The sequence below is a fragment of the Anolis sagrei genome, chromosome X (genome assembly GCF_037176765.1).
Source record: "Anolis sagrei isolate rAnoSag1 chromosome X, rAnoSag1.mat, whole genome shotgun sequence".
NCBI lineage: Eukaryota > Metazoa > Chordata > Lepidosauria > Squamata > Dactyloidae > Anolis > Anolis sagrei.
Window position 1 is genome coordinate 26,140,487 of NC_090034.1, and position 25,984 is coordinate 26,166,470.

At 43.6% G+C, this 25,984-nt stretch overlaps 1 protein-coding gene across 2 annotated transcripts; it reads left to right on the forward strand.

Moving 5' to 3' along the window:
- On the forward strand, positions 1-25,397 carry RHBDL1 (rhomboid like 1). Of its 2 annotated transcripts, none has more exons than XM_060786273.2 (8): positions 1-244; positions 7,649-7,816; positions 14,092-14,316; positions 14,428-14,576; positions 18,050-18,162; positions 23,009-23,109; positions 24,217-24,277; positions 25,039-25,397. In XM_060786273.2, exons 1-8 carry the CDS (start codon positions 206-208, stop codon positions 25,308-25,310), a joined length of 1,128 nt encoding a protein of 375 aa, XP_060642256.1. In that variant the 5' UTR covers positions 1-205; the 3' UTR covers positions 25,311-25,397. The 2 variants fall into 2 exon arrangements, with proteins under 2 accessions (XP_060642256.1, XP_060642257.1); XM_060786274.2 differs by having other exon boundaries at positions 7,649-7,807.
- Positions 25,398-25,984: the final 587 nt, after the last annotated feature.

A 25,984-nucleotide genomic window follows, 5' to 3' on the forward strand; every position in this document is an offset into this window, starting at 1 on the left:
ATGGCCTGCCTCCCTCCTCCCTTTGCTTGCTAGTTGCTGTTGCTGCTGCTGTTCTTCTTTGCCTCCTGAGCCTCCGAAAGGAAGGAAGGAAGGAAGGAAAGAGGAAGGAAGGAGGGAAGGAAGGAAGGAAGGTAGGAAGGAGGGAAGAAAGGAAGGAGAGGAAGGAAGGAAGGAGAGGAAAGGAGGTCTTTCCTGCTGCAGGTCTATGGAGAGGAGCTCGTTGCTGCAGCTCATCCAGGAGCAGGTAAGCATTGCAATGAGCATCACCCCTTTGGCATCTCTCTTGACACGTGTCAGTGTATTTTGCACGTGTGCATGCATTGCATAGGGAGTCCCACACAGGAAAGGCTTCTCCCAGCCTTGGCCAATGCTCAGCCACCTTGGCAAGGCATGGATGGGGAGCAGAAGCAGATGGTGATGGATTAGACAGCAATGAAAGACCTGGGTGGAGATATAGATAATATATATACATATGTGTGTGTTGATTGAGGGATATGTGTGTGTGTGTGTGTTGATATATTTGGTAGAGCACAAAACCCCAAAAGCAGATCTGAGATTGGAGAACTTGGGCTTCTCTCACTCATTTTCCAAGATCTGTACAAAAAATTACACACACACACACACACTATATACACATACTGTATTATTATTATTATTATTATTGCACCAAACACAGATGCAAAATATATACAAGCAGTTACATACGTCTTTCACATACAAAGCAAACCGATCAATAAATTAAAATCACAGTTGATTATGATCAAATGCAATGCGAAATGCACCTATTAAACTGAACTGAACTGAAGACCGACAGGTCACAGGTTCGAATCCAGGAGAGTGCAGATGAGCTCCCTCTATCAGCTCCAGCTCCCCATGCGGGGACATGAGGGAAACCTCCCACAAGGATGATAAAACATCAAATCATCCAGGTGTCCCCTGGGCAATGTCCTTGCAGATGGCCAATTCTCTCACACCAGAAGCAACTTGCAGCTTCTCAATTCGCTCCTGACATGAGAAAAAAACACTATTAATATACCACACACAAACCATTTAAAATGCTACTTAAACCAATGGCAAGATGCACTTTTCAAGAAGTGCTTAAAAACCAAGTAAAATTCAATATTATTGAAACTTCAGCAAGAAACATTTTGGATATAGGCACTTATAATTGGGTAAAATCACCCCCAGAACAGTTGACTGCAATATCAATAATTAGCTTGACATGAACCCCTAAAGGTTGCCCATTGTGGGCATGACACATAAGGCTGCGCTGCAACACTTTGAGTTGTTTATTATTATTGCTGTTATGTTTATTTATAGTAAAGGTAAAGGTTTCCCCAGCTCATCTCCATTTCTCAGCCAAAGAGTCGGTGTTGTCCATAGACACTTCCAAGGTCATGTGGCCAGCATGACTGCATGGAGCGCCGTTACCTTCCTGCAGAAGCAGTACCTATTGATCTACTCACATTTGCATGTTTTGGACTGCTAGGTCGGCAGAAGCTGGGCCTAACATTGGGAGTTTACCCTGCTCCCCGGATTCGAACCGCTAACCTTTCGGTCAGCAAGTTCAGCAGCTCAGTGATTTAACCCGCTGCGCCACCAGGGGGCCCTAAGTTTATTTATACCCCACTTTATCTCTCCACAAGGAGACTCACTGCAGCTATGTATCCATTATTAGTATTAGAACGTATTATTATTATTATTATGTTGTTGTTGTTGTTGTTGTTGTTGTTGTTGTTGTTGTTTTATACCCTGTTTTCTCTCTCCACAAGGAGACTCCAAGCGGCATTGTATCTATTATTATTATTATTATTATTATTATGTTGATATATACCCTGCTTTTTCTCTCCACAAGAAGACTAAAAGTGACTAAAATGTACCTTGTTCTCGCCATTATACATATATACCGTATTTCCTCGAGCCTTGTGCATGTTAAATGTAATGCGCACCTCAATTTCCAAAACCCTGAAACCAAAAAAAGTATTTGCTGATGAATGTCAGGCTCAGCAGGTAAAAATGCACTCTTTGTAACATGGCCATTAGTGTTGCTGCCTGCTTAGGATTTCTTCTTTAAAAACCGAAGTGTTAGGACACCAAAGCTTCCTGCAATGGAAAAGAAACCTTGGGCTGCACCTATGCTGCAGAAGGAATCCCCTTTAATTGCCTTGGTTCAATGCTATGGAGTCATGGGGGCTGTAGTTTCGCAAGGCCTTGAGCCTTCTCTGCCAACGAAGGCTGATGCCACACCAAACTACAAATCCCAGCATTGCATAGCACTGAGCCAATGTTTTCTATGAATGCTCCCATTAGAAAATGCATAAGGATGTGGGTGCACTACAACTCCCAACATTGTGAGTTAGTCACCCCCAAACCCTGCCAGTACTCAAAGTTGGCCATGTTGGATCTGGGTGCACAGTGCTCTCTGGATGTAGGTGAACTACAACTCCCCCAACTCAAGGACAATTCCCCCTATACCCCTCCAGTATTTTCTGTTTGTCATGGGGGTTCTGTGTGCTTAAATTTGGTCCAGTTCCATCATTGGTGGGGTTCATAGTGGAATTGGATTGTAGGTGAACTATAAATCCCAACAACTACAACTCCCAAATGTCAAGGTAAATTTACCCTAAACTCCACCAATATCGACACTTGGCCATTTCGGGTATAAATGCCAAGTTTGCCTGGGGTCCACTGTCATTTGGGTTCACAGTGCTCTCTGGATATAGGTGAATGACAACTCCCCTAAATCAAGGTCAGTTCCCCTAAAATCCCTCCAGTATATTCTGTTAGTGTTGGGGATTCAGTTTGCCAAGTTTGGTCCAATTCTATCGTTGGTGGGGTTCAGAGTGTGCTTTGATTGTAGGTGAATTATAAATCCCAGCAACTATAACCTCCCTCCCTACCTTCCTTACCTTCCTCTTTCTCCTTCCATCCTTCCTTTCTACCCTTTCCTCCTTCCTTCCCCCTCCCTCTTTCTCCTTCCTTCCCTTTCATCCTTCCTTCTTTCCTTCTCTCTTTACTTCCTTCCTTCTATCACCGGGCAGCCAGTCCTCTTAGCAGGGAGTGCTAGCATGCAGCCCCCAAGTTAGAAAGTTTGCCCATGCCTGAGCTATACTCTTTGAACAGGCTGAAGTTGATGCCTTTCGAGAAAAGGCCTTGGCAAGTGAATGTTGTTGCTTTCTGTTTGTAGGCTTGTGAAATCAAGCTCAGGTTTTGTACTGGACACTTATTTAATGCACCAGGCCCTATAAATACTGCATTTATAAAGCACAGTATATTGCACAAAGAGATGAGGATAAACACTGGGGGAAATGCATAGCATGGGCCTTTGCATCATTCTGTTTGGGTTTGCTTGAAATTTCAAAGCAGGCAATGTCAGAGTTTTCCGATGTTGCTGGACTACAACTTCCATCAGCCTCCACTATTAGCCGTGCTAGTAAGGACTGACCTGTGGCAGCCTTTTCTAAGCATCAGCAGTTTCTGACAAACAAGTCCTTGTTAATTATGGGACTCGTAGTCATTAGAAAATCACATTTTAAAATCACGTCCCTCTCATAATACCATTGGGAGACTTTCTCCCCTTGACGAACTGGAAGCTTTTTAGCAGCATCAGCATTCAGGGATGGTGAAGGAGGGCTGGAGAAGCACTCACTTTTGGTATCAGATGGCAGCTGTGTTGGATGGGTCAGAGTTGATTTGAAGGCACACAACAGCAATAATGTACATGACTTCTGACCTGTGCCAGATCCGAACTGGGAGCTCTTTTGGAAATTTTGGATGCAATCCAGACTGAGCACCAAGGCTCAGAACTAATGAGGCATTTTGCTGGGCAATTTCTTCCTTGCCAACGTATCGAACCTGCTCTCCCTTTAGAACTAAAATATTTAAGGCAGAGAACACAATTGTTTATTCTGTTAGGAATAAACAAGATTGCCAGCACCAGCAAGGCCACTAAAAAAAACAAGGGGAATACATTTAGAAGTAGTTAAAGCAACAGGCCATTTCCCCTCCTCCCAAAACGCCTGGCACGGAGGTCCCTTTGAAGCAAGGCTTTTTCAGCAGAGAAAGCCAGACGTAAATAGAGCTGGTATCTGTGCCACTGCCGCCCACCCATTCCTGCTTCAGAGGAATGCAAGGGACAATGGGGTTGGCACCACGGTCGTGTCGCCGGCGCGTTTTCTTTCATCTTTCCCAGTTTGGTGCAATGTGGAGACGGGCATGCCGACTGTATGCTTGGGCAGGCTGGCAGTACTGGTCGAGTACCCTTTTAATAATAATAGGCAACAGCAGGATTGAAGAGAAACAACTGGAAAAGCTGACACGATACGAGGATTTAAAGTTCAAACTGCAAAGACTCTGGCACAAGCCAGTAAAGGTGGTCCCAGTGGTGCTCGGCACACTGGATGCAGTGCCTAAAGACCTTGGCCTGTACTTAAACACAATCAGGGCTGACAAAATTACTGTCAGCTGCAAAAGGCCACCCTACTCGAACTGGCACACATTATTTAGCGATACATCACACAGTCCTAGACACTTGGGAAGTGTCCGACATGTGATCCAATACAACAGCCAGCAGAGTGACCTTGCTTGCTGTGTACTAACCTTTTTGTGTTTCAAACAATGATAATAATAATATCAAGGTTTGGATCCTCAGGTCCCGTCTACACTGCCATATCATCCAAATTAAATGCATTGAATATGGTAGTTAAGGCTCATATGATCCAGTTCAATGTAGATCAGTCTGTATTCTGAAACTGCCTTATATGGCAGCATAGATCCCACCTATGTTTGCACTGACCATTATAATGCAGCTCAAGCTGCATTATGTGACAGTGTAGATGGGGTCTTGGTCAGTGAACATAATTGAAAAAGCACTACACCAGAGGACAGAAAAGGGAACAAATCTGGCCATGAAAATCCAGGGATAGTTTCACTTTGGAGTTGTGTGGAGTTGGAAATGACTCGAAGGCACACATCAACAATAGTAACTGAGCTACACTTACTTTGGATGAGGTAGGCCTTGGGTCCGATCCAGCTTTGGGTCTCGTTTTATGTCCTTAAGTGCTGGAGCCATCATATTAATAATAAATAGTGCTGCAGGGTTGTAAGGAAATGCATCGTAAAAGTCTCGTTGGAGAAGGTTCCCAATGCTATTCGGAGCCATTAGAGACTCTAATGGATTGGAAACTGGTGCTGCGAGACAATGCGTGGTCCGGATGACTCACACAGGGCCCTCCAAGCCTTGTCTGCTTGTAATGTGGACAAGTTGCGTCTTGCAAGACAAAGGGCTTGAGGCAACCAATTTCTTCTGTTGGGAGGGGCACAAATTAAATGGTGTACTTGACCTTCCAAGTACAGTTGGCCCTCCGTATTTACACATGTGATTGTGTTTGATTAGAATGTTCTCTATGTTAGGAATCCCTAGGTCCTCCAGTGTGAGCTTGTGGTCAACTTCCAACCTAGAATCACTCTGGAGGAACTAGAAATCCCTACAGAGAACACTTCTTTGGGAATCTCTCAGTCTTCCAGAGCAATTGCATGGTCAACGTCTAGCCAAAGTTGATCAAATAGTTGTACTGGAGAGCTGTTCTCTTTGGTTAAACAAATAAAGAGTACGTTTTTCCTGCACATTTCCCTCCTTTTGCAAGGGATCCTGTGCCCCACCTTTCTAGTGAGTCCTGCCTTTTCATGTTATGACCAAAGTATAGCATTCTTTGTTCTTGCATCTCAGCTTCTTGGGGGAGTTGGACTTGCTTTGCTCTAGGATTTGCCTTTTCAGCTGTCCTTCATTAAATAAAACATGGTTAGACTTTACTAGGCCAGTTCAGTTGACTTTGAATACTATTGCATCCTTAACTTACCAGGCATCAAGCCTCAAGGTGTTTGCTGCCATCTGCTTTTGCCCCAAGATGGAAACTTTTTGTAGACAACAACAACAACAACAACAACATACTTAATGTAGTGTATATTCAGCCCTATCTCCGCGAGGGGACTCAGGGCAGATTACAGAACACATATACAGCAAACATTCAATGCCATTATACAATTAACAAGGACAGACAGTACATAAACAGTGGTAAAGGCTTTCCATCTTTTTCCATTTCCGGCATCTGGAGATTGTGCTTGACTCTGGCCACGGGCGAGGGGGGAGTGGAGTTGCTGTCACTCCATCTTCCATGCCGAGGACCTTTGTTGTCCTTAGATGCTCTCCCGATCCAACTGCCAGCATGTCTATGGGTACTTGCCAAAGTGGCACCTACTTATCTACTCACATTGCTGTTTTCGAACTGCTAGGTGAGCAGAAGCTGGGCTGACGGTTGGGAGCTCACCCCAATCGGAGTTTGAACTGTAGACTTTTCAATCGGCAAGATTTTCTGCAGCTGGTGGTTTAACCTGCTGTGCTAAAGTCCAACCAAATGCAGAAACTATTCACTGCAACACCTTGATGTTTTTCTTGCTTACCTGCTCCAAGCCATGAGCAGAGATGCCTTTTAAAGGTTGCAGTGCCTTCATGCACGTTCACTTGCATCTTAGCAGCCAAATGGTTGAAAAGTCATTTTTAAAAATGGAAATCTGTGATCAAGCTGCAAGAAAAAAAATATATAATTGGGTCGCAGCTGTGAGCTTGTTCCTTTTAACAAGTGGCCAGAGCTGGCCAAAATGACCAGGAGATCAGGGGCTTGTTTTTATTAGGAAAGGCCCCACGTTTTGGGATTTCTTAAGTGGGGATTTAAAAATAAGACACTGCAGAAGTGCAGAAAATAATGCAACATTTGGAGGCCTATTTGGCTGTCTTATTGCCTTTTTTGTTGCAAGTTTGGGACCCTTCTCTCTAGTTGTAGTGGCTAAAGGATTCTGGGAATAGTAGTCTATTAAAGGAACTATTCCAAGACTCTGACCTAAGTCTATGTTTTCTTGCTATGGGTGAGTACATCTTCACCTTTGCAATAATAATAATAATAATAATAATAATAATAATAATAATAATAATACTTTATTTATCCCCCGCTCCATCTCCCCCAGTGGGACTCAGTGCGGCTTACATGAGGCCATGCTCATCAGTACAGTACATACATTACAATAGAAACACAAACGATACCAGAAAATAAAATACAGGCATTGGTAAAATCATGTGACACGATTTTTGTTCCTGGGTTGGTAAATGTCATTTCCTAATTGATTCTGTCATAAAAACATGACAAAAGTTTACTAAACTGCAAAAACTTTGTCTTTGCGGGAGGGACATTGTCCCGCAGCACATTTTGTTCTCGTTTTTCAGTGAATCTCTCATCATCAAGTCTCAACCAAGTCAACATAGATTGTGCTGCAAAAACAAAGTTTCTGAGCCGAATAAAGTAAGGAGCACACAATTAAACAGGGAAAACACTTTCAAACCAGGAACAAGATTTGTTTGGGCTCCCCCCCCCCCCCAAATTTTGTTACATAACGTCATTATCCAATTTAAAGCAGATAATCTGGATCCAGAAACTGGATTGGATGGTAGTGTGGATGGTTGCTCTGTTTGGCAAGAACGTTCCCAATTCATCCTTTTCCAACTTTTAAGCTGCTTTGATAGTGCCTCGGTTTCTCCAGGTGGGATTGCAGTGGGCCTGTTCTGCTGGCACTGACCCCTTTCGCCCTTCTTTGGCAGCTTGATCCCGACAACACGGGCTTCATTGGCGTGGAGACCTTTGCCAGCCTGGTGCACAGCCATGAACTGGCCCTGGACCCGGCCAAGCTGGAGATGCTGGTGGCGCTGGCCCAGAGCAACGACGAGGGACAGATCTGCTACCAGGAGCTGGTAGACCTGGTCAGTGGCGTGAGTACCAGCAGCCGCTTCATGGCCCCCACACTGCTCTGTATTTGGACCAAAGCCCCAGCTGCCTTTGCTAGGGCCTGGGGGGCTGGATGTTTTCAAAAAGTAATGTCTGACTTGCTTTAAACAAAATCATAATCCGGTGTCAGTGGTATGAGTATTGGGCGATGACTCCGGAGACGAGGATTTGATTTCCTCGTTCAGCAACCACTGACACGCCTTGGGTGCATTACACTTTCTCAGCCACAGAAAACCCCTTGATAGAGTTGACGCAATCAAGCTGTTTTCTATCTGTGAAAAACATCTTGAAGGCAAACAGTAGCAAATAACAATGTGGATCTTTGTTAAAAAGGTGGCCTCTTTTTATTTTATACTTTGTCTTTTCAAGTCCTGAGATATGAAACTTGGGCCTCATCCTCATTGCCGTATTACCCAGTTCCCAAATCCAGATTTTACCCGCTTTGAACTGAGATTTATTTATTTATTTATTTACTGCCCTTCTCAACCCCGTAAAGGACTCAAGGCAGCTTACATGTATAGGCAACAATTAGATGCCAAAAAACACACATACATAATAAAACATATGCATTAAAACAATCATTAAAACATAACAAAAATTTTAGAACCAATTATTTAAAATCATGCAATTCAATATCATAGTCTGTGGCCATTCCAATTTGTCATTGCACTGTTTCATCTTTCTTACTGCACTGATAGATTACTCACTGAATGCTTGGTCAAACAACCATGTTTTTAACTGTTTCCTAAAGGTCAGGAGGGAGGGGAGCTGATCTAATTTCACTCTGGAGCCAAGGAGTCACCATTGAGAAGGCCCTGTCTCTTGTCCCCACCAGTCGCACTTGCAAAGGATTGAGAGCAGGGCCTCCCCAGAAGATCTTAGTCTCCTTGCCAGCACATAGAGGGAGATAAGTTTGGACAGGTAAACTGGGCTGGAACCGTTTAGGGCTTTATGAGCTAAAGCCAGCACTTTGGGTTGTGTTTCATAGCAGACTGGCAGTGTATGGCAGTGTAGATCCAGCCAGACTTTGTAAACCTGGGCCATTGGCTGCTTTTCAGCCTGGCCTGCTTTGCAGGGCTGTCATGAAAGTAAAACAGCAAAAATAGTGGCCTCAATGCCATTGGAGAAAAAAACAGGATAAAAAGAGGGGGGAAAGTCATGAAATCATGTAATTGGGTAGAAACCATGAGCTCCAGAAGTTGGATCTAGAGAGAGCGCCCAGGAAAACAGTTTTAAGGGATAATGTAAGGCAAGCATGTCCAAAGTCTGGCCTGGGGGCCAATTGTGGGCCTTGTTAAAATTTCTATTGCCCCCCAGCCTCTGTCATAAAATCAATAACATTCGGCCCGCCAGCACTGTTGACCACAGTCTAAAATACATGTGTACAAAAAAGCTATTTTATATTTCACTAGAAGATGGCTCTCAAGATTACTAAAATCCCAACAAATCTGTTTCATACAAATATTTGTTGTTCTCAGCATGATCCCAGTCTATGTCTCTGTGTATGCGTTTATGCTCCCACCCCACATGATGCTTTAGTATTAACTCCACCAGTATGTCCAAGAATTGGATTGAAATCCATGAAAGCACATGCTGAAATGAATGAGTCTCAAAGGTGGTGCTTGCTCCTATTCCTCCTGTTTTAAAATACAGCTCAAAAATTCACACACACGGGTGCGTGTTTCTGTGTGTGTGTATATACATATGCACATGCACTTACACAGATAAATTATAGATGATATTATTTATATACTGCTTTTTTCTCTCTTAAAAGAGATGTACAAGGTTTAGATCTATTTGTGTTCAGTGTGAAGAACTGAAAAGTATGCCTTTTGCAATACAAATTTCATAAAATAGTTCATTTGTATTTAATGTTAATGGTTTAAAAAATGTCAGGCTGTATGGTTGGCCCCACACATTTACAGCTCACCAAATCTGGCCCACTTTGTAAAACGTTGGGACAGCCCTGATGTAAGGAATAGTTTCCCTGCCTTTTCCTTCCTCTTTGTTTTGCTGAAGCCCTTGTTTGCAAAAGCATTAAGCCTTCCCCAGCAATTCAGCAAGGAATACTTAATGCTTAATGATGTCTCCCTAATTGGCTCAAGGTATGTGCCAAAAGCGTCCTGGGCAGGAGAAGGCATTGACACATTGCAAGCCCATTCCCCAAATCAGTGGCCCTTTCCCTTTCCCCTTAAAGGCATTGTCCTTGTCTTTCATGCCTCCGTGGAGGAGGGTGGAGGAGGGTGAATCACCTGTGGAAAGTCTCTCTCTGACCCTACCATGACAACCCGTAACTATGGTATGAGTCTATTTTAATGCTTAGACCACAAGTGTTTCTCATACAGGACAAACCAATATATACACATAAAAAAGTGAAAATATGTATGTGTATGTGACTACTGCGCCCACTTACATTAGTGGTTCTCAACCTGTGGGTCCCCCAGTGTTTTGGCCTACAGCTCCCAGAAATCTCAGCCAGTTTACCAGCTCTTAGGATTTCTGGGAGTTAAAGGCCAAAACATCTGGGGACCCACAGGTTGAGAACCACTGACTTCCACAGACAAGCTCCTGCCTCCACAAACAGTTATAGCTCCCACCTCTCAGGAGACACCAAAGGCCCTCCCTCCAATGACATTGCAGGTTATAGTGAGCGTCATGAACATGTACAAGAGCCCTGCCAATGTCCCCCACAAACACCTCACTGCCCACCACCCAAGTGAAGGCTTTCATATGGGGACAATTTCATCAGAGATTTTATGTGTTTTCCTCCACCACAGACATCCCAGTGTTTCTTACTCCCTCAATTGGTATGGAATTTGCATGACCCCACCCATTGCCTCTTCTTTAACCCTTTCCTGTTCTTTCTATGCCACCCAGCAGAGGAATTGATCAGAAACTGAACATACTAAAGATGTTTGGGGAGAATTCACCATGATTTATAGGAGTTGTATATACTGAGATATATAGTTCACCTGCAATCTAAGAACTGCATTCAGACCTCCACCAACAATGGACCTGGAACTAACTTGGCAGAGTCACCGAGTCACCAATGATGCATTTAAAGTAAACTTGTCCAACATAACAAACCTTAGGTACTGATGGCGTTTGTTGGGGTTAACCTGGCATGATGTGAGTTGAAGTTCACCCACAACCTTAGGCATTGTGTACAATTAAAAAATTGACTTTTTCAAAGAAGCCGAGCAATACCAGGTGCCCAGCTATTAAACACATAAAAACCATATGATTATTATTAAATACAATGCGAAACACAACATTAAGAGACTACATAAACCATTAAATTGCTTCACAAACCAATGATGAGATGCACCCTTAAAACACTACATTGATTACCTCTTGCGTAGTTAAAAACAGGTAGAATTCAGCATTATTAAAATTTAACAAAAACCAACAACAAAAAAACAAAAATACCACTTTGGATATAGATAACCACACTATGATTATTAGGTAAAAGCACCCCCCGAACAGTTGATTGCGATATCAGTCCTTAATCTTGTCCGGATTAAGGGTAAAAAAAAGTTAAATCGGGAAGTAATGAGAGGAAATTGAATTATGAAAGAGTTTCTTTTAGAATGGTGCGTAAAGCTAGTGGCGTGTTTATTGCAACAACATCATTAAAAAAAACTATCTTAAGATGAAAACTGTTAATGTCAGGTTGTGCATAAGCACAGGTGGGCAAAATGCCCAATGCACCTGGGCTCCTCAGAAGCCATAACAACCTTCTTTTCCCCGTCAAGGCATTTTAAGTAGGTTAAAACACAGCCAGAAAATGCCCCAGAAAATGTCCTTAGTTTGGGGGCAGTTTGGGAGCAAAGAACTTTGTGTGTGTGTATTGTGGTTGGGCACAAATACATTCCATGGCAACTATAATGGATGAAGCCAGGTAAATGGAAGCTTAATCCAGACAAGATTGTGGTGCTTCTGTTCATTCGAAAGACAGACCTGGAAGAGGAATTCAGCGGATGTTAGGTGGATTACACTCCCTTGATAATGCAGGTTAGCATTTGGGGTTGCTTTTGGATTCAAGCTTTGCATTTTGAAGTTAGGTTTGGATGCAAGGTTTACATTTTAGGGTTACTTTTGGATTCAAGGTTTGCATTTTGGGGTTACTTTTGGATTAAAGTTTTGCATTTTGGAGTTAATTTTGGATTCAAGGTTTGCATTTTGGGGTTACTTTTGGATTCGAGTTTTGCATTATGGGGTTACTTTTGGATTCTACTTTTGCATTTTGGAGTTACTTTTAGATTCAAAGTTTGCATTTTGGAGTTATTTTTGGATTTGAGGTTTGCATTTTGGAGTTACTTTTGGATTCAAGGTTTGCATTTTGGAGTTACTTTTACATTCGAGGTTTGCATTTTGGAGTTACTTTTACATTTGAGGTTTGCATTTTGGTGTTGCTTTTGGATTCAAGGTTTGCATTTTGGGGTTACTTTTGGATTCGAGGTTTGTATTTTGGGGTTACTTTTAGATTCGAGGTTTGCATTTTGAGGTTACTTTTGCATTCAAGGTTTGCATTTTGGGGTTACTTTTGGATTCGAGGTTTGCATTTTGAGGTTACTTTTGGATTCGAGTTTTGCATTATGGGGTTATTTTTGGATTCTAGTTTTGCATTTTGGGGTTACTTTTGGATTCGAGATTTACACTTTGGGGTTACATTTGGATTCAAGTTTTGCATTTTGAGGTTACTTTTGGATTCAACTGCGGCAAGGAATGCATTTGGACATTTAAAGCCTGTGTGCCAACTATGCCCATTCATGAAGAAATCCGATCTTGCCATTGATGGCACATGCCTTGGCTACATCCCGTTTGGATTACTCTATTATGTTATTGGTGCCTTTGAAAAGTTCTCAGAATCTTTGGTTATCCCAAGGGATTGCAACCAGTTTGATAACTGGGACTAGGGAACACACCATCACCTGGTTGAAAGAGCTCCACTGGTTATCAGTTTGCTTCCAAGCAAGATTTGGAGCGTTGATTTTGACCTATAAGGAAAGACCTGTATGCTTTGGATGCAGCATCTTCCAGGAGTTCTCAAACTCCTCAAAAACCCCAAGGAGTGTTTCTATATTGTATTATATATTATATATAATGTATTTACATCAGGCAAACTTTTGGACACAGGGGCCACATTGGTTTTTAAAATCTGACAGATGGGGCAGATGGGTGGAGAGTGTTTGTGTAAACTCATTGAAAAAACATGAACCAAATGCCTATGTGTACTGCACATATCTTGTTTGCAGAGCAAAAAAGAAAGCACAATACAATATTTAAAATTAAGAACAACGTTAACCAACATAAATTTAACAATATTTCAGTGGAAGACCCCAAGGTCCATCCAGTCCAATCCCCTTTATTCTGCAATGCAGGAAAAGCACAATCAAAGCACTCACAATAATAATAATAATAATAATAATAATAATAATAATAGGAACAACCCCAAAGCCATTCAGTCCAATCCACTTCTGCCATGCAGGAAAAGCACAATCAAAGTACCCCCGAGAGATGACCATCCAGGCTTTGCAGTGATGATGATGATGATGATGATAGAAGCAGCCCCAGAGGTCATCCAGTTCAATTCCCTTCTGCCTTTATGCAGGAAAAGCACAATCAATGCACCCTAGACAGATGACCATCCAGGCTTTACAATAATAGTAATAGCAATAGTAATAATAATAGCAGCCCCAGAAGTCATCCAGTTCAATCTTCTTTTGCCTTTATGCAGGAAAAGCACAATCAAAGCACCCCCAACAGATGGCCACCCAGCCTTTGCAATGATGATGATGATGATGATAATAATAATAATAATAATAATAATAATAATAATAGGAGCAACCCCAGAGGCCATTCAGACCAACTACCTTCTGTAATGCAATAAAAGTACAATCATAGCACCCCCAAGCATCAGATGGCCACCCAACCTTTGTAATAACAATAAGGGTCTGGTCAGTGATGGGGTAAAGGGAAAAGGGTTGCAGGGGCGCAGGAGAAAAGGTTTGTGCCTTCAGAGGAGAAAGTGGGGAAGGAAGGACAGACGGATAGATGCACAGAGCCCCTCAGTATGCCTTGTGGAGACCTAAGGGCTCTGCACAGCACGCTTTAAGAATCACTGGGTTATTGGAAGGACAGTATCTCCCTTTGTGAGCACCATAGAAACAAGGGGGGGGGGTGCGTTTCGGACAGGACGGGGATATATCCGTTGCTGCCCCTGCGGCCCTCTGCGCATCACGGGCTCTCTTTCCAGATCAGCAGCAAGCGGTCCAGCAGCTTCAAGCGAGCCATCGCCAACGGGCAAAGGGCACTGCCCCGCGACGGGCTCCTGGATGAAACTGGGCTTGGTTTCTACAAGCGCTTTGTGCGCTATGTGGCCTACGAGATCCTGCCCTGTGAGATGGACCGGCGGTGGTACTTCTACCAGCACCGCGCCTGCCCTCCGCCGGTCTTCATGGCAGTGGTCACCTTAACCCAGGTGAGTATCTCTGTGGCCATTGAAGACATAAAATAGCTTCCATTTATCCAATTTTGAACAATTCCTTCTGCATGGACTGTCCTAAGCGAGTCTCTTTCTTTTCCCTGCTAGATCATTGTTTTCCTCTGCTACGGGGCCCGGCTGAACAAGTGGGTGCTGCAGACGTACCACCCGGAGTACATGAAGAGCCCCCTCGTCTATCACCCGGGGCACCGAGCCCGAGCCTGGAGATTTCTCACTTACATGTTTATGCATGTTGGGTAGGTATTTGGGGGTGGCTTCGTGTAGTTTTCACTTATTTTACAGCAGTTTTCACCTGTCTCTTACAGCAGGCATGGGCCAACTTTGGCCCTCCCTCCAGGTGTTTCGGCTGTTAGGAGTTGTGGGAATTAAAGTCCAAAATACTTTGAGGGAGGGCCAAATTTGGCTTGTGTCTGCCTTCCAGGTTATCTATAATTGAGCATCCATTTAGACGTGGGTCCTGCTTCCAAGATACTCTCATGACATATATGCAAACATTCCAAGTTCTGAAAAAAAAATCCAAAATACTTTGGGTTGCTGTGAGTTTTCTGGGCTGTGTGGCCATGTTTCAGTAGTGTTCTTTCCTGAGGTTTCGCCTGCATCTGTTGTCGGCATCTTCAGAGATTTGTTCAGAGACCTGAAGGAAATGAGGCAAGTGGGGTGTATTTGTGGAATATCCAGGGTGGGCTACCTCTATGTAGATACCCTCACCAATTGACTTTCCATCTGCAAGACTACTCAATGCTAATCAAGCTTGCTAATTGCAACATTCACACTTGCTTCAAACAGACAAGACTTCTTTCTTCCACCCTGGACATTATTCCACACACACACACACACCACTTGCCTCACTAGCAACAGAACCTCTGAAAATGCCCTTAGCCACAGATGCAGGCAAAACATCAGGAAAGAAACCTGCTGGGACATGGCCAAACAGCCCAAAAAACTCACAGCAACCCCAGTGGTTCCAGTCATGAAAGCCTTTGACAACCAAATTACTTTTTTTGGTCCCAAGCATTTTGGAGAAATTTAATCTGTACTTCTTTCTGGAACAACTGTGGGAGGTGGGGAAGAATCACTGCAGACCTTCAAGGCTTAGGTTTAGCTACCCTACAATGTACCCCACAATGTAGCTTTGCCCATCATTAGCCACCACCGCTCATGCCACAAGTCCCAGGACTTACCTTGTGTGGGGAGGGAGTCCAGGTGCTTCGGTGGCAGCATCTGTGGCATTCCCCTCCTTTAAAAAAATCGTGAAACAACAACAACAACAACGATGATGATGATAATAATAATAGGAGGGGAAATGGCACATGAGGTGGAGTTGCATTGCTCACCTGGAAGTGCAGCTTTGCACAGCTGCGGTGTCAGAATGGTGCAATGCGAGCAACTATGTAAAGCTGCTCATCACCATAATGGTCAGTAACTATGATCCTCCATCATGTGAGTGGTACAGGGTAGCAGCATGTGTGTGTACTATCCTTTCTGTCTGTAAAAATATGCACTTGTGCGTTCACAGTCATATATGTTAGGAATTGTGGGAATGACTGTAGAACAACTGCCAGAAGAACACTGACAACTAAATGAGCTGTCAGAATTTCAAAACCATGTGAAGACCTATCTCTTCTGGCAGGCCTTCCCAGGCAGTCTTCAAGCATGAATTTTAAATGTGTGTCCTTTGTTGAATCTCTATTTTCTGTATTTTAATATGTATTTTATAGAAATACTTTTAAATATGTAGCTTTTATAGGAATACGTTTTAATATCTGTAGCTGTAGTGTTTTTGCAATGTTTATGTGTTTTAATTATTCTGTAACCCGCCTCAAGCCATGGGGAGAGGTGGGTAAGAAATAATAATAATGATAATGATAATATGTTCAGAGACAACTCTAGGGTTTCCAGCTGAAACTGGACTGGGTAAATGTAGAAGCGACCTTTTATAAGTCAGGATAATGATAATGATAATAATAATAATAATACGTGATTTATATCCTGCCCCCTCTCCCCAAAGTGACTTCGGGCGGCTCACAACAGAAAAAATGCAGTATACATAATAATACTTGAGCCAGGCTTTAGCACAGCAGGTTAATGTTTATTTATTTATTTACTTCATTTGTTGACCGCCGTTCTCAGCCCTAGGGCGACTCACGGCGGTGTACAACATGTAAAAACAGTTTACAATAGGCAGAACACAAAGAAATAACAGTATAACTATCAATGCATAACAATAATATAACTACACTAAATCATCCGCGCCGTCTCATCATAGAATCGTCAACCAATCTCGTAATCCGTATTCCGTTCCAGTCGTCATTGCCAATTGTCGTAGCACTTAGTTAAACGCCTTCTCAAATAACTATGTCTTTAGGCTCTAACTGCCAGCTGCAGTCAATCTTGCCAACTGAAAGGTTGACACTTTGAAGCCCAGGTCAGGGTGAGTGCCTTACCTTTCAGCCCAGCTTCTGCCTATCTAGTAATTTGAAAACAGCAATGTGAGTAGATAAATAGGGATGCTTTACAGTGAGGAGGTATTTAAGGCACCCATAAGGAAATGCCCAAAAATGCCGGTGATTTGATCAAGGAGGAAGTTTACGAACAAAGCTCTTTGGCAGGGAAGATGGAGTGACAACACACACACACACACACCCTGCCCCATGGCTGGAACTGAGCACAGCCTCCAAGATGCTGAAGATGGGAAAGCCTATATATACCTCTATCTATATACAGTTGTCTGTCTTGTCAGTGTACAATGGCATTGAATGTTTGCTGTCTATGTGTTCTGTGATCTGCTCTGAGTCCTCTTCGGGGTGAGAAGTGTGGTATATAAATGCTGTAAATAAATACATGATAACATTAAGGTTACTGGAGCCATTGTCAGAATAGTGTTAGCAGCCCACAGAATGTCTCAGCCCCTTTTACTCTCAGTGTGATAAAAACTTAAAAAATACACATTTGTCTGTTGCTTTAAGTAGAAACAAAAAATTAGTTCTGTCCACTGTAGGTCAAAAACACAAAGCAAAAACAGAAGAATTGTTCTTACCAATATACAGCAAACAATATATCCGGTGAGTGTTCTTCTTTACACGACAATATGCAAGCACATAGCAAAATAATACAGTCTCTCTACTAAGTTATCAATAGAATGTCCTTATCTTACCATAAACAAGCTGTTTCCTTGGCATTCCAAACTGCTTCAGGATGCTGCGTAACCACTCCCAGCAACAGCTAAAGGTTTCTTCAGCTCAAACGAGCCATCAAGCTAAGCCAAACGCAAAGCTCAAAGCTTGCAAACCTAGTGCCTTGTTATATGCTGCAAGAAATAACGCACCCAATTAACTTGTGGCAGCTGTAACAGAAAAGTTTCTGATCCTCCCTGTTACTTAGAAAAAGCCTGTTGTAAACCCCTAGTAGCAACAGCTGGTTCTGGATACAATGTGATAACCCTACATGGCGCATATATTCCCTCTAAAACAGAACTGATACATTAGATGCATTGTTAGTGATCAAAGCTCCGTTGGTTTCTTCCTCCCAATGTCTGGATCCAACGTGGCCACCCTACATGGCACATACATCCCATCTCAAACAGGGCTGATACGTTAGATGCATAGTTAGAAATCCAAGCTCCGTTGGTTTCTTCCTCCCAATGTCTTTCTTGTGGCCTCTTCTGTCCTGGGCTAGCTGGCTGTTGCAGCTTCCTCTTATGTCTTTCCAGGTTAGAACAGCTCGGCTTCAATGCCCTCCTGCAGCTGATGATCGGGGTTCCCTTGGAGATGGTCCACGGCGTCCTCCGCATCAGCTTCCTCTACCTGGCCGGTGTCCTGGCAGGTGAGTCCCCTTTTCCCTTGCATCACAGTCTTCTTGTCAGCAACCAAGCATAATAAACCTATTACCTTTTAGGGTCTTTCTGGACGCTATACGGAAGCCAAGCTTTTCTGCGGGGAAAAAAGCATTTCTGCATAGAAAGCAGAATTGTCTGCACAAAAAGCAAGCCTGTCGAAAGGAGAATTTTATAGGCAGGAAAAAATAGTTTGCTTGTGCACAAAAGGCAACTTGACATGGTTCCTTTGTTTGTGTGTTTGTGCAAAAATGCTATTTTCTGTTCAATGGCAAGGATAGCCCAAATGCAGGCACAGGTAGGCTTTCTGGGCCTTAATCCATTCTACTGGGTTAATCCATTCTACCCAGCTTCTGGTCAAAGGACATTTAATATAATGCCAAGTTTTCAAACTTTGTATTTTTTGTTTGTTTGCTTTTTAAAAAATGCAATACAAATGTACCCTTGGTTCACTCCTGATATGATAAATATTTGTTCTATTTATTGGCAACTGTCCTATCTGTAAAGTAAAGGGCAGAATCATGCAGCTCCCCAGATGTTCTTGGACTGCACATTCTAGCAATAGAATACAACAACTTTATTATCATTATACATCGTACAATGAATCCTAAACAGTATGGTCAAGATGAGGAGTGGAGGGAGTAGCAGACCAAAACCACCTGGAGATGAGGAATGCTGGAAATGGTGGGACCAAGCTTTCAGGACAGTGCAACAAAGCAGCGATACCTTACCAAGCCAATTAGATTAGACGCAGATGATCAAGACGGTTTTAAACAGTGTATTTTAATATTGAGACAAATGTTTTTTTAACATTTAGGTATGCACTTAATGAATTCTTGTCCTGGCACTGAATGTTTGCCGTATATATGGTGTGCTCTGCCCTGAGTCACCTTCGGGGTGAGAAGGTCGGAATATAAATGTTTTAAATAAATAAATAAAAGCATCTGGAATGCTAATCACACCAATTAATGATGTTTAATACTGCTTAATACTTGTATATTTGTATATTTTAAGTTGTATTGCAATGCTTTTAATTGTGAGCCACTTTAAGTCTCCGTATGGAGAGAAAAAGCAGGATATAAATAAACATAATAATAATAACGGTCTATAGATAGAGATTCAGGCATAGCCAATTTCGACCTTCCTTCCAGGTGTTTTGGACTTCAACTCCCACAATTCCTAACAGCCTACTGACTGTTAGGAATCATGGGAGTTGAAGTCCAAAACACCTGGAGGGAAGGCCAAAGTTGGCTCATGCCTGGTGTAGACAGTATCTGGGAATCAAGGGCATCCTCCTGCTGTGCATTTCTTCAAGCAGCTTCATTATTGCTGGTGAGAAGAGAGGGGAGATAAAGCCTTTTAAATCACCAGGAGCCTTTTGTCGAGTGGCTAATAAATCATTCTGGGTGAGGTGGATTTCATCTGAAATGCTTGACAAGTAGCTGCCAAGCAGGTGGAGTTTCTCTCTCTCCTGCCTTCTCTCCTGCTGCCTGGTTACCCACCAGCTCTTCTCTGGAGAGCACAATCTCTTAATCCCAAGCGGTAGAAGCCTGCAATGAAAAGACCAAGCAGTGACATCTCCCACCCATCCTCTGTTCAGATATCAGCCAGCAGGCCAATGCGTTAAATCAAGAAACAGCTTCCTAAGATCTCCAGAGATACTCGCAGGAACACCTGAGCAAGCAAGAGTCCAAAAGTGACAGGCTAAAACCTGGAATCTCAACCAGTGGCTGAGAACAGATGCAAAATTTCTCCCTGGGCACACAAAAGACTAGGCGACTTGGAAGGTGCTGAACAGACTGTGCTCTGGCATTACGAGATTCAATGCCAATCTTAGGAAATGGGGTTACAAAGTGGAGTCCACAAGATGCGAGTGTGGAGAAGAGCAAACTACAGACAACTTACTAAAATGCAGCCTGAGCCCTGCCACATGCACAAGAGCTTCTGCCACATGCACAGAGCCCTGCCAGAGGCACTTCGAATGAACATTTAATATAATTGCAAGTCTTTAGCTTTGTTTGTGGTTTTTCTATATGTTATAACTGTATTCTCTATTCACTTCTGACACGATAAATAAATACAGTGCAGTTTGATCTGCATTGAAATGGTTAGTGTAGATGTGCCCTCAAACCCTGGTTTCACAAGAATATCAACATGAAAGCAGTTTTAATTGTTCTAATATATAGGAACCTATTGCCCCCATTGTCTCCATCTCTTTTACAACTGAATGATTCCTACAGCTCCAGCTAGTAGTTTAATTGATTGGTTCCATCGATTTCAAAAAAACTCACTTTGACCCTTTAAAAAGCTGAATGGGTTGGTGGATCTTGGTTTCTTTCTAAACGCAAGAGTTGTTTTCTAACCTAAGTGCCTGCAAATGTCCGCATGCCAGGACGTCTCCCTCTTGCACAAAGAAATGCGTATTTTCACCCCCCCAAAACGACGTCTGCCACGCTGACATTTGCGTGTGTCGTTTACTTGACAAAATTAAAGAATAATATTCCTCCTCACTGTTGATATTTGTTTCATTCAAATGCAAATCCGTGCAGATATGAATGGGCGAAAAAATCCTGCAATCAGTTAAGTCAAGATTTTGCAGCTTGTACCACGAGGCCTATTTAATTATTTTTAGATCTCAGCTTTTAGGGTTGAAGCAGATGTGACGTTCGACGCAGAGTTGGACGCGGCGCACGAGTCTTTTGTTAACCTAGAAATAGCAGCTGCAGAAGGCTTGATCAAACCCAGATTGCCGTTTTTAGGGACTGTGTGTGTGAGCCTAGAGTTTTAACCCTTCCGCGGACTTCCCATCCATCCCGATTGGCTATTCGGCATTGATTTTTGCATCGAATCAATGGATTAATTAATATCAATACTGCATAATTGAATCTCAGGCTGTTTTACAATAATAAAAGTCTGAAAAAAGACAAGAAAGCACCAAGAAAACCCATCAAAAGAACAAGAGATCTGTTTCAAACATTCAAGTCCTAAAGTATGAAGGTGTTAAGCGTTAAAAAACTAAAACATTTTTATTCAGGCAGGCTTTGATAGAAGAAGGTTTTTAAGACCATTTTAAAAATAGCATTGATAGTTTCTGTTTTAATGTTTGACTATGTTTGGGTTTTAAATGGTATACAAATGGGTTGCTGTGAGTTTTCTGATCTGTATGGCTATGTTCCAGAAGCATTCTCTCCTAATATTTTGCCCACATCTATGGCAGGCATCCTCAGAGGTTGAGACCCTTGAACCTCTGAGGATGCCTGCCATAGATGTCTGTGAAGCGTCAGGAGATAATGCTTCTGGGGCATTGCCATACAAACTGGAAAACTCACAGCAACCCAGTGATTCTAGCCTGGGAGAAGACCTGGTTATGGCTCGCGAATGGAACACTGAAGAAGGAGACAGAAGGCCTGATTCTTGCAACTCAGGAGCAAGCCATCAGAACAAATGCGATTAAGGCCAGGATCGAAAAATCAGCTGATGACCCAAAATGCACACACTGCAAGGAAGCTGATGAAGCCATTGATCATATCCTCAGCTACGGCAAGAAAATCGCACAGACAGACAACAAACAGAGGCACAACTCTGTAGCCCAAATGATTCGTTGGAATTTATGTCATAAGTACCACCTGCCAATAGTAAAGAACTGGTGGGACCATAAACCTGCAAAGGTAGTGAAAAATGAATGCAAAAATACTGTGGGACTTTCAAATCCAGACTGACAAAGATTTGGAACACAATACACCAGACATCACGATTGTGGAAAATAAAAAAGTTTGGATTATTGATGTTGCCATACAGGATAAACTCAGCCGACCTCAAAATCAAACTGCAAAGGCTCTGGCATAAAACAGTACAGGTGGTCCCAGTGGTAATCGGCACACTGGGTGCCATGCCAAAAGATCTCAGCTGGCATTTGGAAACAATAAACATTGACAAAATCATGATCTGTCAACTGCAAAAAGCCACCTTACTTGGATCTGCACGCACCATTCGAAAATACATCTCACAGTCCTAGAAGCTTGAGAAGTAGTCGACTTGTGATTTTGTGATATGAAATCCAGCATATAGATCTCGTTTGCTGTGACATACTGTGTTTTTATGTCATTAAAATAATAACAACAACAACAATAATAAAGGCTGGTTTAAAGCTTGCAAAAACAAAACCAAGACCAGATTTGGAGGTGGTACTCTTATCTCTCCAAATGAAAATTCCCCTTATTCTGTCAGATGTCGAGATGAAAAGGCCTGGAAACAAACCAGAAAAATGGGTGGGGGAGACAAAAACCAGGGGTTTTGGGAGATATGTTGACTGGCACTTGTTTGCTGTCAGCAAAAGGAGAATTCCAGGCAGCAAAAGGTGCCAGTCAACACCTCCCAAACAAAGGATGCCTCCAGGCAACAACACTGATTCACTGTGCAGCTGCAATGCTACTCAGTGCTAATCAAGCCTGTCAGTTGCAACATTTACACTTGCTTCAGCTGATAAGAGTTCTTTCTCCCACCCTGGACCATCGACAGACAGACAGACACACTCCCCTTGCCTCATTTCTAACAGACTTCTGAACAAACCTCAAATGCAGGCAAAACATCAGAAAAGAATGCTACTGGTACATGACTGTACAGCTCGAAAAACTCATAGCAACTCAGGAAAAAACATCTGTTTTTCCCCAATTTTTCTGGGTTTTTTTCCAGGCCTCCTCATTGCTATAGTCTGATGGAACCATGGCAGTTATAGGAGAATGACAATGCCATGTGAGTGCAGATAGGCTCCTAAGAGATGTTCCTCCATCTCGCCTGAGTTACTGCTCACACTGTATCTCTTGTGTTTTGCTGCAGGTTCCCTGACGGTCTCCATCACTGACATGCGGGCGCCTTTGGTCGGGGGCTCTGGGGGCGTCTATGCCCTCTGCTCAGCTCACCTGGCTAACGTCGTGATGGTGAGCATGGTGGGAAGGGGAGGTGGGCATCGGACATGAGGTCCATCCCCTTTGACAAATGCCCCTTGGAATCCATCAAAGTGGATCACCACAAAATGTCTCACGTCCAAGCACAGTCATGATGACGTCCCTCCCATCCCTGACTGTTGGCTCTCATTCCATAGCCACTGTCTTGGGCTGCTTTGTTGTCATTGATTCACTTCCCCTCTATCCCAGCCTGGGCCAACTTCAGCTCTCCCTCCAGTTGTTTTGGAATTCAACTCCCACAATCCTGTTAGGAATTGTGGGAATTCAAGTCAAAAACATCTGGATGAGGGCTAAAATTGGCCCACGAGAGAAGGGAATTTGAGTCCCATTGCCTGGCGAGTCTACAACCATTAAATGCCCTTGGATGTCTCCATGGACATTAGAGTGGAATGGTAGCGAGTAGAGTGTAACTGGCTGTTGAGCAGGAAAAGTAACTCCAAGCACATCCAGTGTGTGGCCACACATTTGATGTCATCTGTAATTCAACCCTATGCATTTAATCTTTGGCTGGGCATCATTGGCCTACGTAGCAGCACAGTGTGACTGTTGCCTCTCCATGTTTGCAGGTTTGACCTTCATAGATTTGATAGTCTGCGGACAATTTCCAGGTCTTCCCATGCAACTCTGCAGTCAACGCCTGTCAGAGGCTGATTATGGAGTCATGCTGGAAGGCCTAGAGATTGTTGAATCTCTAGAACGTTTAGTGCATATCTATAGCCAAGGTGTTCTCTCACTTAAAAGTAGCATTTTTTCCACAATATTTCCACTTTCGTGCAAGCCCTGCACCCCTAAACCTAGTCAATGTGGAGAGCTGTAATCTTACTAGTTAATCAAGCCTTGCCTAACTCAAGTGAGGGCTTCAAGTACCCATTAATATTTTCATATCCTATTTTTTCTCTCCAAGTAGCAGCATAAGAACACAACACCATCATTGTGACCCAAGCATAAGATGGGGACAGAGGAGTCTGTTTTCTATTCCCCAAAGGTCCAAGAGATTGAGAGGAGAAGGGATATGAGGAGGGCGGTATGTCAAGAACCCCAAATATAGGACCAGTCTTTGTTTTGTCTCTCCCTCCATAGAACTGGGCAGGAATGCGATGTCCCTATAAGCTGCTCCGCATGGTGCTGGCCCTGGTGTGCAGTGAGTATCTCCCTTCATTCCTTTGTCTTTTTTCCTTTCAGAGGAACATTTTCTTGGCTGTGTTCGCTTCCCATGTAGTCCTCCTCCTAAGAGGTCATCACTGAACCTGTGTGGCTTCTGCAAAATGTTGTCTGAGATCCTGTATTTTGGAGTGGAACTATGGTTGCTTTCTCATACCATTCAGGACTCCCCATTTAGCTGCTATGACCTTGCAGTGGCTGGTGGAGAGCAGAGCTGAAGGATAGTAGAAATCTGGTAATGCTACCAGAAGTCCTGAGACTTCCCAGGAGATAACATCACTGTTTTGCATCTGGGTACGGCACCAGAGTCGGACACTTTTCTGCTCGGCACCAGCCATTAAATGGCTGAGTTTGGTCTGTAGCAATTGCATGGTGGATCCCAGGAGGGTGGAAAGTCATTTGGAGGATGAGACAACACACACCGGCATAAATTGGACTTGTCTTTATGTGTGTCAGTAACAGGAAACCAGCCATAGTTACAACTCCTCAGAGTTTATTGCACAGGCTCCATTCAAGGATTTTTAAAAAGTGGGTGGGCTGGATGTGACACTGGGAATGCCCGCAGAAAAGAGAAGGGACGGAAGCTTGTTGAACAAATATTTCCCAGATTATTAGAAGACTGATGCTCAGTAGAGCCCAGGCGTGCCTGTGGGAGCACATTAGTATGAAATAATGGAATACAAATAGTGAGCTTCCTGTATATCCCATTTTTCTCTCTATCTCTCCCTCTCCTGATTGCAGTGAGCTCTGAGGTGGGCCGAGCCGTGTGGTTGCGCTTCTCACCCCCGCTGCCCTCCTCGGGGCCCCAGCCGAGCTTCATGGCTCACCTGGCCGGGGCCATCGTGGGCATCAGCATGGGCCTGACCATCCTACGCAGCTATGAAGAGAACCTTCAGGACCAGTGTGGCTGGTGGGTGGTCCTCCTCTCCTATGCCACCTTCCTGGTCTTTGCCATCTTCTGGAACATCTTCGCTTACGACCTCCTAGGGGCGCAGGTCCCACCGCCCCCTTAGCACCGTGCCCAGCCCCAGTTCCTTCTGCAACACTTACTCGCCCTGGAAGTGCCAAAATTGCAGACATTGCTGGGGAGGGAGAGGAGAGGGGAGGGGAGGGCGGGCGGGCCTGGTTCGGCTGGCGCACACAAGCGCTGGGGCCCAGAGCGCATGCCGCGGGTCGCCTCTCTGGAATGACGTTTCTGCCGGATGGCAGAATATCTGCAGGATGCCAAAAAACAATCTAAAAAGAACCTGTGCTTGGCTCCTGCGGGGAAGCCAGACAGTCGCATGGACAGGCAGCAGCCCAGAAATGAACCAGTGAGCTCCTCCTTCCCTAAAACTCTTTGTATGCCAAACCTCACCTGCTAAACAGGTGCTGCTCAGTTCCTCAAGGCCAACCATTTCCTTTAGCAAGGGTGTGCTCACCTATTCCCACTTTGGCATGAGGACTTCTGTTCTGGGGAGCGGGCCAATAGCGTGACATTCTCCTTTAGCTTTTGTGGACTTCAGATCCACAAATGGCATCTCACCTAACCTCTGCCCCACCCAGAACTGCTTAGCAGCCTGCAGATTGAAATTTCATAGAATCCTAAAGTTGGACAGATTTGGCAGAAGCCTTCGGATCATTCCTTGTTCTCTTGAGTGGCCCATTGTTGCCATTCCCCTTGCGGTTCTTATCAGGCCCTTGCTTC